The sequence below is a fragment of the Salvelinus fontinalis genome, chromosome 8 (genome assembly GCF_029448725.1).
Source record: "Salvelinus fontinalis isolate EN_2023a chromosome 8, ASM2944872v1, whole genome shotgun sequence".
Classification (NCBI taxonomy): Eukaryota; Metazoa; Chordata; class Actinopteri; order Salmoniformes; family Salmonidae; genus Salvelinus; species Salvelinus fontinalis.
The window spans coordinates 33,174,485-33,189,422 of record NC_074672.1 but is presented as its reverse complement, the minus strand read 5'-3'; the positions used below and the strand labels follow the sequence as shown (position 1 = coordinate 33,189,422).

Below are 14,938 nucleotides of genomic sequence, written 5' to 3'. Positions count from 1 at the left end.
TTTGTTATGTTACAACCTTATTCTAAAATGGATTAATATTGTTTTTTTTACTCAGCAATCTACACACAATACCCCATAATGACAAAGTGAAACAGGTTTTTAGATTTATTTTCAAATGTATAAAAAATGTAAAACAGATACCTTTACACAAGTATTCAGACCCTTTGCTATGAGACTCGAAATTGAGCTCGGGTGTATCTTGTTTCCATTGATCATCCTTGAGATCCTTGATTGGAGTCCACCTGTGTTAAATTCAATTGACTGGACATGATTTGGACAGGTACACACCTGTCTATATAAGGTCCCACAGTTGACAGTGCACGTCAGAGCAAAAACCAACCCATGAGATCAAAGGAATTGTCTGTAGAGCTCTGAGACAAGATTGTGTCGAGGCACAGGTCTGGGGAAGCGTACCAAAACAATTCTGCAGCATTGAAGGTCCCCAAGAACACAGTGGCCTCCATTATTCTTAAATGGAAGAAGTTTGGAACCACAAATACTCTTCCTAGAGCTGGCCAAACTGGGCAATCGGGGAGAAGGGTCTTGGTCAGGGAGGCCAAAAGGCACCTAAAGACTCTCAGACTCACTCATGCTGCCAAACATACCCTCGTAAAACTGACCATCCTACCGATCCTCGACTTCGGCGATGTCATTTACAAAATAGCCTCCAATACCCTACTCAATAAATTGGATGCAGTCTATCACAGTGCCATCCGTTTTGTCACCAAAGCCCCATACACTACCCACCACTGCGACCTGTACGCTCTCGTTGGCTGGCCCTCGCTTCATACTTGTCGCCAAACCCACTGGCTCCAGGTCATCTACAAGACCCTGCTAGGTAAAGTCCCCCCTCAGCTCGCTGGTCACCATAGCAGCACCCACCTGTAGCACGCACTCCAGCAGGTCACCCCCAAAGCACGCACTCTCTGGTCACCCCCAAAGCCAATTCCTCCTTTGGCTGCCTCTCCTTCCAGTTCTCTGCTGCCAATGACTGGAACGAACTACAAAAATCTCTGAAACTGGAAACACTTATCTCCCTCACTAGCTTTAAGCACCAGCTGTCAGAGCAGCTCACAGATTACTGCACCTGTACATAACCCATCTATAATTTAGCCCAAACAACTACCTCTTCCCCTACTGTATTTATTTATTTATTTTGCTCCTTTACATCCCCTTATTTATATATCTACTTTGCACATTCTTCCACTGCAAATCTACCATTCCAGTGTTTTACTTGCTATATTGTATTTACCTCGCCACCATGGCCTTTTTTTGCCTTTACCTCCCTTATCTCACCTCATTTTCTCACATTGTATATAGACTTATTTTTCTACTGTATTATTGACTGTATGTTTGTTAAACTCCGTGTGTAACTCTGTGTTGTATGTGTCGAACTGCTTTGCTTTATCTTGGCCAGGTCGCAGTTGTAAATGAGAACTTGTTCTCAACTTGCCTACCTGGTCAAATAAAGGTGAAATAAATAAATAAAAGACCATGAGAAACAAGATTCTCTGGTCTGATGAAACCAAGAATGGGAGAATCTCCCCAAATGCAGGTGTGCCAAGTTTGTAGCGTCACACCCAAGAAGTCTCTAGGCTGTAATTGCTGTCAAAGGTTTTTCAACAAAGTACTGAGTAAAGGGTCTGAATACTTATGTAAATATATATTTTTAAATAAATGAGCAGAAATGTCTAAACCTGTTTTTGCTTTGTCATTATAGGGTATTCAAATCACATTGTATTAGTCACATGCGGCGAATACAACAGATGTAGACCTTACAGTGAAATGCTTACTTACGAGCCCCTAACTAACAATGCAGTTTCAAAAAATAGAGATAAGAGCTAAAAGTAACAAGTAATTAAAGCGCAGCAGTAAAATAACAATAGTGAGACTATATGCAGGGGGGTACCGATACATAGTCAATGTGCGGGGACACCGGTTGGTTGAGGTAGTATGTACATGTAGGTAGTGCTATGCATAGTTACTTTAATAAATGACAAGAGTCGCAGTGGTGTGGCGAGGGGGCAATGCAAATAGTCTGGGTAGCCATTTGACAAGCTGTTCAGGAGTCTTATGGCTTGGGGGTAGAAGCTGTTCAGAAGTCTCTTGGACCTAGACTTGGCCCATGCCAAATCTTTTCAGTCTCCTGTTGGTGATGTGGACACCAAGGAACTTGAAGCTCTCAACCTGCTCCACTGTAGCCCTGTTGATGAGAATGGGGTGTGCTTGGTCCTCTTTTTCCATAGTCAACAATCATCTCCTTTGTCTTGATCACATTGAGGGAGAGGTTGTTGTCCTGGCACCACACGGTCAGGTCTTTGACCTCCTCCCTATAGGCTGTCTCGTCGTTGTCGGTGATCAGGAATGAGCACACTGTGTCATTGGCAAACTTAATGATGGTGTTGGAGTCGTGCCTGGCCGTGCAGTCATGAGTTTACAGGAGGGGATGAGCACGCACCCTTGAGGGGCCCCTGTATTGAGGATCAGCGTGGTAGATGTTGTTACCTACCCTCACCACCTGGGGGTGGCACGTCAGGAAGTCCAGGATCCAGTTGCAGAGGGAGGTGTTTAGTCCAAGGGTCCTTAGCTTAGTGATGAGCTTTGAGGGCACTGGTGTTGAACGCTGAGCTGTAGTCAATGAATTCCATTCTGACAGGTGTTCCTTTTGTCCAGGAGGGAAAGGGCAGTGTGGAGTGCAGTAGAGATTGCATCATCTGTGGATCTGTTGGGGCGGTTTGCAAATTGGAGTGGGTCTAGGGTTTCTGGGATGAAACCAGCCTTTCAAAGCACTTCATGGCTACAGATGTGAGTGCTACGGGTCGGTAGTCATTTAGCCAGGATACCTTAGTGTTCTTGGGCACAGGCACTATGGTGGCCAGCTTAAACCATGTTGGTATTACAGACTCGGACAGGGAGAGGTTGAACATTTCAGTGAAGACACTTGCTAGTAGGTCAGTGCATGCTCGCAGTACACGTCCCGGTAATCCGTCTGGCCCTGCGGCCTTGTGAATGTTGACCTGTTTTTAAGGTATTACTCACATCTGCTGCGTAGAGCGTGATCACACAGTCTTCCAGAACAGCTGGTGCTCTCATGCATGTTTCAGTTTTATTTGCCTCAAAGCGAGCGTAGAAGTAGTTTAGCTCGTCTGGTTGGCTTGTGTCACTGGGCAGCTCTCGGCTGTGCTTTCCTTTGTAGCCTGTAATGGTTTGCAAGCCATGCTACATCTGACAAGCGTCAGGGCCGGGTGTAGTACAATCTTAGTCCTGTATTGACGCTTTGCCTGTTTGATGGTTTGTCGGAGTGCATAACGGGATTTCTTATAAGCTTCCGGGTTAGAGTCACGCTTCTTGAAAGCGGCAGCTTTAGCTCAGTGCAGATGCTGCCTGTAATCCATGACTTCTGGTTGGGGTATGTACGTAGGGTCACTGTGGGGACGACGTCATCGATGCACTTATTGATGAAGCCAATGACTGATGTGGTGTTCTCCTCAATGCCATCGGAGGAATCCCGGAACATATTCCAGTCTGTGCTAGCAAAACGTTCCTGTAGCTTAGCATCTGCTTCACCTGACCACTTTTTTATTAATCAAATTTTTGCTTGTAAGCAGGAATCAGGAGAATAGAATTATGGTCTAATTTGCCAATTGGAGGGCGAGGTAGAGCTTTGTATGCGTCTCTGTATGTGGAGTATAAGTGGTCCAGAGTTCTGTTTCCTCTGATTGCACATTTAACATGCTGATAGAAATTTGGTAAAACGTATTTAAGTTTCCCTGCATTAAGGTCCCCAGCTACTAGGAGCGCCGCCTCTGGGTGAGCGTTTTCTTGTTTGCTTATGGCAGAATATAGCTCATTCAATGCTGTCTTAGTGCCAGCCTCTGACTGTGTGGTGGTATGTAAACTGCTATGAAGAATACAGATAACCTGTAGACAACACTACCTACCGAGAGAGTTTATCATGAGATACTCTACCTCAGGACTTCCTTAGATATCGTGCACCAGCTGTTATTTACAAAAATACATAGTCCGCCGCTCCTTGTGTGTATTGTGTGTAGATAGGTGAAAAACAACAATTTAATACATTTTAGAATACGGCTGTAACCTAACAAAATGTAGATTAAGTCAAGGGGTCTGAATACTTTCTAAAGGCACTGTGAATTATTGAAAAAGCATTTCATCAGCTTGGAGATAATGGAGAGCAATAATGCTTTTCTTTCGGAGACTTGGTACATTTGGGTATTGTGTATTATCAATAATTTAGACCAGTATGACTAGCCACCTGCTGTAGCAAATAGCAATATAGGCCAGCCAGAGGCATTTTGGACAGACTAGGGATGAAAGTAAAACCATACAATGCATGCGGAAAGTATTATTTTTCCACATTTTGTTACGTTACAGCTTTATTCTAAAATTGATAAAATAGTTATTCTTTCTCATCCATCTACACAATAACCCATAATGACAAAACAAAGAGGTTTTTAGAAATGTTTGCAATTTTAAAAATAAGGTGTCTGTTTTCATTTGTAATAAAAGTGCAACATTTTCTAAACCTGTTTTCGCTTTGTCATTATGGGGTATTGTGTGTAGATTGAGGAAAAGTTTTGATTTAATCCGTTTTAGAATAAGGATGTAACGTAACAAAATGTGGAGAAAAGGTCTGAATACTTTCCAAATAACTATGCACAACTAGGGAATGAGCACAGCTTAATAGTTTTTGAAGAAGCTTCCTACCAGCTCCGGCTGGTGTGTGTACGTGATGTGGAGGTGTGAAGGAACTAACCTTTCAGCCACAGACCTGCACAGCTTCCTGGTGTGTGTGTGTGAGTGAGTGAGCACCCCCCCCCTCCCCCCCCCCCCCCCATTCAGAAGAAGCTTCCTTTAAGTAGTCCTGAGGTGAAGTCACTACATGGCACTCTTCCAGAAGTGTGTAAGTGTGCGCATCTTCATTTGTGTGTTTGGCGTTGTGTGTATTTTAGGATATCCTGTAAGGATCTGAAGAGCATGCTGTGCCAGGTTAACTACAGGGTCCCCAACATGAAGTTCCTCAGAGAGAAACTTCCGGTAACATCCTCACACATCACATTTCCCTAATACCCCCCCCCCCCCCCGTGTGTGTTTCCAGTGTCATCCTAACCCTGTGGCAACATTGCCCCCTCTCACTCTTTCTCTCAGGACTCAGAGTTGAGGAATGGAGACGTGTCCTTTAGCCAGTTTTCCCAGCTCTATCGCAGCCTGATGCTTGATGCCCAGAAAGCTGTAAGTCATCTTCAGCCTTCTATCCTAATCTTCTCTCTCACCCCCTCTCTCTGTCTGTCTGCTTCTCAAATGGCTCCCGAATCAAGAGGCCAGTTAAAACCCACAGATTCTATGGTAGGAACCATTAGGCCCAGCAGGCAGGCAGACAGACTGGAGCTGTGTTGTCATACTGAAACGACAAGGTTTATTGTGTTTAATAATTTTCTTTACGTTTGTCTTTCAGATGGAGATTCCTTTTCTACAGAGGTAGATACTCACACACCCAAGCCACCTGAGCATCATGTTATACTGTAGATGTGAGTTGTGTAACACCGCTCTCCCTCTGTCAGGTTCATTGAGAGACCAGAGCAGAAGATCTTACTAGAAGACTTCAAGACTTTCCTTCTGGAGGCCCAGAAGGTATACTGGATGATATAACATTATCATCTACCTAAGTTTCTAGGGATTCAGTACAACACAACGCTTGACTTTTCATACACTTTATTAACTAGTTCTTTTGTAATTGTGTTACGTGTTGATACAAGGAAATCAAATGACCTGAATAACATATTTGTGCAACAATGTGGTGTGTGTGTGTGTGTTCGTAGGAGCTGTGGGCCACCGACAACAATAAGGTGCAGGAGTTTATGTTTGGGTACCTGAAGGACCCACTGAGGGAGGTGGAACAACCCTTCTTCCACCAAGATGAGGTACCTTCTCACTCTTAAGCTCGTCCCCTAGTCTCTGAAATCCCAGACCTAGAGAACATTGTTAACAACCCGTCTGCCTAGGGAAACTAATCACACCCCCCTCTCTCTCTCACTCCTAGGGAATAAAATAAATAAAAATGCCACTGAGTAATCTTTCATGTTACACAGTGGTGAGAGTACATCCAACAGACATTGCTCATCCTAATATTTATATATTTCTTAATTCCATTACTTTACTTTTAGATTAGTATGTATTGTTGTGAATTGTTAGATATTACTGCACTGTTGGAGCTAGGAACACAAGCATTTTACTACACCCGCAATAACATCTGCTAAATATGTGTATGTGACCAATAAAATTTGATTTGACATTTCTCCCAGGTTTCACATTATATAACTTAATTTGGAATATAACACCCAAATCTTGCTGGTGACCTGAATGTGCCTGAGTTCTGTGGAACGGAGACATTATTAGTTATTGTCAAACCACGTGACTTGTCTGAAATGTCTGACAAAGGAAGTGCCTCTAGTGTCAACCTACAGGATGGTACACTTCATATGTTTTGGCCTGTGATTAGTAGAAAACTCTGACTTTCAGTTGCACACAATCACAAAGGGTGCCTGGTTTTCGCATGGTAGTGCTCTTCATTGGACTATTTCTTTGCATTCATCAGAACCCCAATATTGATTGCGTGTCTCCCCTCCCCCCTCGGTCTAGTTCCTGACGTACCTATTTTCCAAAGAGAACACCGTCTGGGACTCAGCCCTGGACCAGGTGTGTCCTGAAGACATGAACAACCCCCTGTCTCATTACTGGATATCCTCATCTCATAACACGTAAGAACAGAGGGAGTGGGCGAGGGAGCAGAATGGATTACTGTATTTGAAATCAGTGTTGTATTAATGCTGGCTTCACATGAATGGTAAGAGAGAAAGCATAGTTTCCCAGACATTTTTCCCTAGTCCAAGGGGATTTGTGTCCTACAGTTCTGATGTATATCAGATTAAATTGGTATTATCTAACAATGAGAACTGGGCTTTGATTGTGTAGGAAAATGTCATTTTCCTCCCATTGAAAACATGGTGAGAAGAGGTTAATGTGATAACCTGTTGTGTTGGCTGTGAAACAATACTCCTGGAAGTGATGAATGAAAACGTCCATGTTGCTTTGATAAAGTCTGAATTGCATGGCTAAGTGAGAAAGGGGTGTTTACGCTAACCAACAAAGACAGAAATACCTTTTTGATTCTGTATTTAATGTTTCACTACTGCCATGGAAGGGGATGTGAAGAACACAGGATGAAGGGAAAGGAGGCTTCTGTGGACTATCTGATGTCGTGTGTGTGTGTGTTTGTAGCTACCTGACAGGTGACCAGTTTTCTAGTGAGTCGTCCCTGGAAGCGTACGCACGCTGTCTGAGGATGGGCTGCCGCTGCATCGAGTGTGAGTTTATTATATACACACACCCGTTACTCTGCTCTCTCCATAACCCACTGTCTTTCAGACCTAAAGCAACTCTTCTCCACAATATATGCATGACTGCATGACAAACACACCTCGTATACTGTATCCCTACAGGCTGCACTGGCAGTGAGGGAACACTGTTCAGACCGCTTTCTAAAGGATCTGACTATTTTTAGAGATAGTCGTACCGCACTGCTGCTCCATTCAGAAAGGCACATATGACACTTTAATATTTCATCTTGATTTAAACCAGGAAGTCCCTTTTTTTATGTGTTATATACATACACACACACACAGTGCCTTCAGAAAGTATTCACACATCTTGACTTTTTCCACATTTTGTTACAGCCTGAATTTAAAATGGATTAAATTGAGATGTTGTCACTGGCCTACACAATACCCCATAATGTCAGTGGAATTATTTTTTTATCAAATTAAATGAAAACATGAAATGTCTTGGGTCAGTAAGCCACTTTATGGCAAGCCTAAATAAGTTCAAAGTAAAAAATCTGCTTAACATGTCACAAAATAAGTTACATGGACTCACTCTGTGTGCAATAATAGTGTTTAACATGATTTTTGAATGACTACCTCATCTCTAACTTACATATTCAATTATCGGTACGGTCCCTTTGTCGAACATTGAATTTCCTAATGCCTCGCAAAGAAGGGCACCTTTTGGTAGATGAGTAAAAATTTAAAAAGCAGACATTGAGTATCCCTTTGAGCATGGCAAAGTTCTTTAATGACACTTTGGATGGTGTATCAATGCACCCAGTCACTACAAAGATACAGTCATCCTTCTTAACTCAGTTGCCGGAGAGGAAGGAAACTGCTCAGGGATTTCACCAAGAGGCCAATGGTGACTTTAAAACAGTTACATGGCTGTGATGGGAGAAACCTGAGGATGGCTAAACATTGTAGTTACTCCACAATACTAATGTAAATGAAAGGGTGAAAAGGAGGCCTGTACAGAATAAAAATATTCCAAAACATACATCCTGTTTGCAATAAGGCACTAAAGTACAACAGAAGAGAATAATATTTTTTTTTTTAAGTGAGAAAAAAGAACTTTGTTTGGGGCAAACACATCACTGAGTACCACTCTTCATATTTTCATGCATAAGGTAGTGGCTGCATTATGTTATGGGTATGCTTGTCATTGGAAAGGACTAGGGAGTTTTATAATTTTTTTGCATAAAAAGAAACTGAATAGAGTTAAGCACCGGCAAAATCCTAGAGGAAACCTGGTTCGGTCTGTTTTCCAACTGTCCTGGTGAAAGGTGAATTTTCTCTCAGTGTCTAACTTAAACACAAGTTTACATACACTAATTTGACTGTGCCTTTTACATGGCTTTAGAAGCTTCTGATAGGCTAATTGACAATGTGAGTCAATTGGAGGTGTACTGTGGATGTATTTCAAGGTCTACCTTCAAACTCAGTGCCTCTTTGCTTGACATCATGGGAAAATCCAAAGAAATCAGCCAAGACCTCATAAAAAAATTGTAGACCTCCAGAAGTCTGGTTCATCCTTGGGAGCAATTTCCAAACGCCTGAAGGTACCACGTTCATCTGTACAACCAATAGTTTGCAAGTATAAACACCATGGGACCACGTAGCCGTTTATAGCACTAAAGGAGACGCGTTGTCTCCTAGAGATGAACGTACTTTGGTGCGAAAAGTCCCAGAACAACAACAAAGGACCTTGTGAAGATGCTAGAAGAAACGGGTACAAAAGTATCAATATCCACAGTAAAACGATTCCTATATCAACATAACCTGAAAGGCCGCTCAGCAAGGAAGAAGCCACTGCTCCAAAACCGCCATAAAAAAGCCAGACTATGGTTTGCAACTGCACATGCGGACAAAGATTGTGCTTTTTGGAGAAATGTCCTCTGGTCTGATGAAACAAAAATAGAACTGTTTGGCCATAATGACCATCGTTATGTTTGGAGGAAAAAGGAGGATGCTTGCAAGCTGAAGAACATCATCCCAACCGTGAAGCATGGGGGTTGCAGCATCATGTTGTGGGGGTGCTTTGCTGCAAGAGGGTCTGGTGCACTTCACAAGATAGATGGCGTCATGGGGAAGGAAAATGATATGGATATATTGAAGCACCATCTCAAACATCAGTCAGGAAGTTAAAGCTTGGTAGCAAATGGGTCTTCCAAATGGACAATGACTCCAAGCTTACTTCCAAAGTTGTGGCAAAATGGCTTAAGGACAACAATGTCAAGGTATTGGAGTGACCATCACAAAGCCCTGACCTCAAACCAATATTACATTTGTGGGCAGAACTGAAAAAGCGTGTGTGAGCAAGGAGGCCTACAAACCTGACTCAGTTACACCAGCTCTGTCAGGAGGAATGGGCCAACATTCCCCCAACTTATTGTGGGAAGCTTGTGGAAGGCTACTTGAAACGTTTGACCCGAGTTAAAAAATTTAAAGGCAATGCTACCAAATACTAATTGAGTGTATGTAAACTTCTGACCCACTGGGAATGTGATGAAAGAAATAATAGCTGAAATAAATAATTCTCTCTCCTATTATTCTGACGTTTCACATTCTTAAAATAAAGTGGGGATCCTAACTGACCTAAGAAAGGGAATTTTTACTTGGATTAAATGTCAGGAATTGTGAAACACCTTAGTCAAATACATTTAGACTCAGTTTATGTAAAATTCTGACTCCAACTGTACATGCATACATATACAGTACCAGTCAAAAGTTTGTTCACACTTACTCTTTCAAGGGTTTCTCTTTATTTTTACTATTTTCTACATTGTATAATAATAGTGAAGACATCAAAGCTATGAAATAACACATGGAATCATGTAGTAACCAAAAAAGTGTTTAAACAAAAATTTGAGAATTCAAAGTAGCCAGCCTTTGCCTTGATGACAGCTTTGCACACTCTTGGTATTCTCTCAACCAGCTTCATGAGGTAGTCACCTGGAATGCATTTCAATTAACAAGTGTGCCTTGTTAATTTGCGGAATTTCTTTCTTCCTTAATGCGTTTTAGCCAATCAGTTATTTGTGACAAGGTAGGGGTGGTATAGAGAAGATAGCCCTATTTGGTAAAGGAGCAAGTCCATATTATGGCAAGAACAGCTCAAATAAGCAAAGAGAGGTGAGTCCATTACTTTAAGACATGAAGGTCAGTCAAATGCAGAAAATTTCAAGAAAAGTTTCTTTGAGTGCAGTCGCAAAACCCATCAAGCGCTATGATGAAACCAGCTCTCATGAGGTCCGCCACAGGAAAGGAAGACCCAGAGTTACCTCTGCTGCAGAGGATAAGTTCATTAGTTACCGGCCTCAGAAATTGCAGCCCAAATAAATGCTTAAGTGTTCAACAGACACATCTCAACATCAACTGTTCAGAGGAGATAGCGTGAATCAGGCCTCATGGTGGAATTGCTGCAGAGAAACCACTACTGAAGGACACCAAGAAGAAGAAGAGATTTACTTGGGCCAAGAAACATGAGCAATGGACATTAGACTGGTGCAAGTCTGTCCTTTGGTCTGATCAGTGTCTTTGTGAGATGCGTTGTAGGTGAACGGATGATCTCTGCATATGTAGTTCCCACCATGAAGCATGGAGGAGTGACACTGACACTTTGCTGGTGACACTGTCTGTGATTCATTTAGAATTCAAGGCACACTTAACCGGCATGGCTACCACATGTTTCTGCAGCAATACGCCATCCCATCTGGTTTGGGCTTAGTGGGACTATCATTTATTTTTCAACAGGACAATGACCCAGCACACCTCCAGGGCTATTTGTCCAAGAAGGAGAGTGATGGAGTGCTGCATCAGATGACCTGGCCTCCACAATCACACAACCTCAACCCAATTGAGATGGTTTGGGTTGAGTTGGACCGCAGAGTGAAGGAAAAGCAGCCAACAAGTGCTCATCATTTGTGGGAATTCTTTTGAGACTGTTGGAAAAGAATTCCAGGTGAAGCTGGTTGAGAGAATGCAAAGCTGTTAAGGCAAAGATTGGTTACTTTTTGAATAATCAAAAATATATTTTGATTTAACACTTTTTTTTTGGTTACATGATTACATGTGTTCATAGTTTTGATGTCTTCACTATTATTATACAATGTAGAAAATAGTACAAATAAAGAAAAACCCTTGAATGAGTAGGTGTCCAAACCTTTGGATGTGTGTGTGATAGATGGATAGATAGGTGAGTTGCCTACCAAGAAGACAGTGAATGTTCCTGAGCGACCAAGTTTTACTTAAATCTGCTTAAATCTATTTCAATACTTGGAAAAGCGGTGTAGCAATGATCAACAACCAACTTGACAGAGCTTGAATAATTTTTCTAATAATAATGGGCAATTATTGTACAATCCAGGTGTGCAAACCTCAGACGTACCCAGAAAGACTCATAGCTGTAATTGCTGTAATTGCTGCAAAAGGTGACAAATTCCCCTTTTTAAAAAATGTTTAGTTTTTTTTTTTACCTGTATTGACTCAGGTTGTGAATACTTATGTAAATAAGGTATTTCATTTTCAATAATTTGCTAAAAACGGGTTTTCGCTTCGTTATTATGGGGTATTGTTTAGCTGGCTGAGAAATTTAAAGAAGCTATTTAATCAATTTGGAATTCCGGCTGTACCACCACAAAATGTGGAATAAGTCAAGTGGTATGAATACTTTCTGAGGGCACTGGATGCTGTCCTTCCTCTCTTTATCATTGAATTAAAAAAATTCAATCACATTTTTCAATCGTTTATCTTTAATTTTGAGTCTGGTTGTGGAGGCCTAGTCTAAGCATACTACACATACAAACCATGGCCAATGGAGAATCTCCACTAACAGTAGTGTGCTTATCCTGGGATTCTGTAGCTGCCCTTGTAAATGAGAATAGACAAACTATAGTTTGTGTACTCAACAGGTTAACTAGCGTGGTTAAAGCCTACTACTCCCTACTTACCCTTTTAAGACACCCACTCACCAAATATGCAGACCAGACATCTCTACTATGCCATTAAAAAAGTTTGTGTGTGTTGGCAGTGGACTGCTGGGATGGTCCAGATGGAATGCCTGTCATCTACCATGGACACACCCTCACCACCAAGATCAAGTTCTGTGATGTCCTGGCGACCATCAAGGAACACGCCTTTGTGACGTCTGAGTGAGTCTCCATGTGCTCACAGTCTTTGTGTTTTGTATGCTTGAGTGATACTCAGTAATCTACTATCCTCTAAAGAGAACATGAAATTAAATGAGAAGTTCACAAGGGGGGGGGGGGGCTTTCCACCACGCCTTTCACATGCTGTTGACCTCTGACCCCTCTCCCCCTCTTACTCCTTCCCCAGCTACCCCATCATCCTGTCCATAGAGGATCATTGCAGCATTGTCCAGCAGAGGAACATGGCTACCTACTTTAAGAAGGTCTTTGGAGAAATGCTGCTTACCAAGGCTGTGGACATCTCCGCCGACGGACTGCCCTCACCCAATCAGCTTAAGAGGAAGATCCTCATCAAGGTCAGAGATCATAGGGTCGTGTGGATTTGGAATTAAGATGTTTGTGTTGTCATTTTAATGTACTTGTGGATCAGAGCATCTGCTAAATGACTGTATAAACCAACTGCAGTCTCTTCACTCTTCCTCTCCCTGTCTTGTGCAGCATAAGAAGCTAGCAGAGGGCAGTGCCTATGAGGAGGTGTCCACCTCCACTCCCTACTCTGAGAATGACATCAGCAACTCCATCAAGAATGGCATTCTCTTCCTGGAGGACCCCATCAACCATGTGAGAGCTTTTTTTTCTATTTATCTACAGTGAGCTAGTGGAAAGCCTTCTAGTGGAAAGCCTTCCCAGAAGAGTGGAGGCTGTTATGGAAGCAAAGGGGGGACCAACCCCATATTAATAAGGACAATGCATCGGGCCTCCCGGGTGGCGCAGTGGTCTAGGGCACTGCATCGCAGTGCTAACTGCGCCACCAGAGTCTCTGGGTTCGCGCCCAGGCTCTGTTGCAGCCGGCTGCGACCGGGAGGTCCGTGGGGCGACGCACAATTGGCATAGCGTCGTCCGGGGTAGGGAGGGTTTGGCCGGTAGGGATATCCTTGTCTCATCGCGCTCCAGCGACTCCTGTGGCGGGCCGGGCGCAGTGCGCGCCAACCAAGGGGGCCAGGTACACGGTGTTTCCTCCGACACATTGGTGCGGCTGGCTTCCGGGTTGGATGCGCGCTGTGTTAAGAACCAGTACGGCTGGTTGGGTTGTGCTTCGGAGGACGCATGGCTTTCGACCTTCGTCTTTCCCGAGCCCGTACGGGAGTTGTAGCGATGAGACAAGGTAGTAATTACTAGCGATTGGATACCATGAAAAATTGGGGAGAAAATGGGATAAAAAAATAAATAATAATAAATAAAAAAAATAAGGACAATGTCTGCACCCTGGCGGAAATCTAACTAGCATAATAAAATAAGCATAGTAAAATCTCCATGAATGTCACTTTAAGCTAGAGATCAGTTTTTTGTTTACGTGTCAATCCACCGCATCTGCCTATGTCGCACTTCCGCAGCTGAGGTGAAATGTGACAGAGCTAGAGCAGTGTTTGTCAGACCATGAGACAGCCCAAAAATCGGTCTTCTCACAAAATCATCTGTAGCGTCCGACTGGTTTGGCCTACAAAACTATTATGACCCCTCTATGGAAAGATGACTCTCGCGAACAGTGTTTTGCTCTACGACCTCCACAAGTGTCAAGAGACTCATCTGACGTTGGTACAGCTGATCTGCCAACTTCTGTCTGTAGCGTCCAAACCTTTTGGGTTACACACGCTCACGAACATGTACATGTTGGATATTTTGCTCTAAGATGCCCAAGACTCATCTGAAGGTCCCCCGGTACCAGTTGAAAAAATGTATGGAAGTACACTAACGTTCAAAAGTTTGGGGTCACTTAGAAATGTCCTTTTTTTTTTATTTTTAAGAAAAGCAAATTTTGCAATTGTTAGCACAGCTTGCTTTCTTTAGACTAGTTGAGTATCTGGAGCATCAGCATTTGTGGGTTTGATTACAGGCTCAAAATGTCCTCTTGCTCAGTTGTGTATTGGGACCTCCCACTCCCTATTCTGGTTAGAGCCAGTTTTTACTGTTTGGGCTGTTCTGTGAAGGGAGTACACAGCATTGTACCAAATCTTCAGTTTCTCGTATGAAATAGCCTTAATTTCTCAGAACAAATATAGACTGACGGGTTTCAGAAGAAAGTTCTTTGTTTCAGGCCATTTTGAGCCTGTAATCGAACCCACAAATGCTGATGCTCCAGATACTCAACTAGTCTAAAGAAGGCCAGTGTAATTGCATCTTTAATCAGGACAACCTTTTTCAGCTGTGCTAACAACTGCAAAAGGGTTTTCTAATGCTAGCCTTTTTAAAATGATAAATTTGGATTAGCTAACACAACACATTGGAACACAGGAGTGGTTGCTGCTAATGGGCCTCTGTTTTAACTGCGCAAGTCAGTTAAGAATAAATTCTTATTTACAATGATGGCCTACCGGGGAACAGTGG

General features: G+C 42.7%; 1 protein-coding gene across 3 annotated transcripts in view; it reads left to right on the top strand.

Moving 5' to 3' along the window:
• The window catches only part of plcg1 (phospholipase C, gamma 1), a 33,012-nt gene that overhangs the window by 5,880 nt on the left and 12,194 nt on the right, over positions 1-14,938 (top strand). For all 3 annotated transcript variants that reach the window (XM_055932833.1, XM_055932832.1, XM_055932834.1), the window contains exons 6-15: positions 4,974-5,058; positions 5,170-5,253; positions 5,477-5,499; positions 5,583-5,652; positions 5,841-5,942; positions 6,661-6,779; positions 7,300-7,385; positions 12,436-12,556; positions 12,741-12,909; positions 13,052-13,174. In XM_055932833.1, coding sequence (XP_055788808.1) covers positions 4,974-5,058; positions 5,170-5,253; positions 5,477-5,499; positions 5,583-5,652; positions 5,841-5,942; positions 6,661-6,779; positions 7,300-7,385; positions 12,436-12,556; positions 12,741-12,909; positions 13,052-13,174 — 982 coding nt within the window. The remainder of the gene's footprint in view (positions 1-4,973; positions 5,059-5,169; positions 5,254-5,476; positions 5,500-5,582; positions 5,653-5,840; positions 5,943-6,660; positions 6,780-7,299; positions 7,386-12,435; positions 12,557-12,740; positions 12,910-13,051; positions 13,175-14,938) is intronic.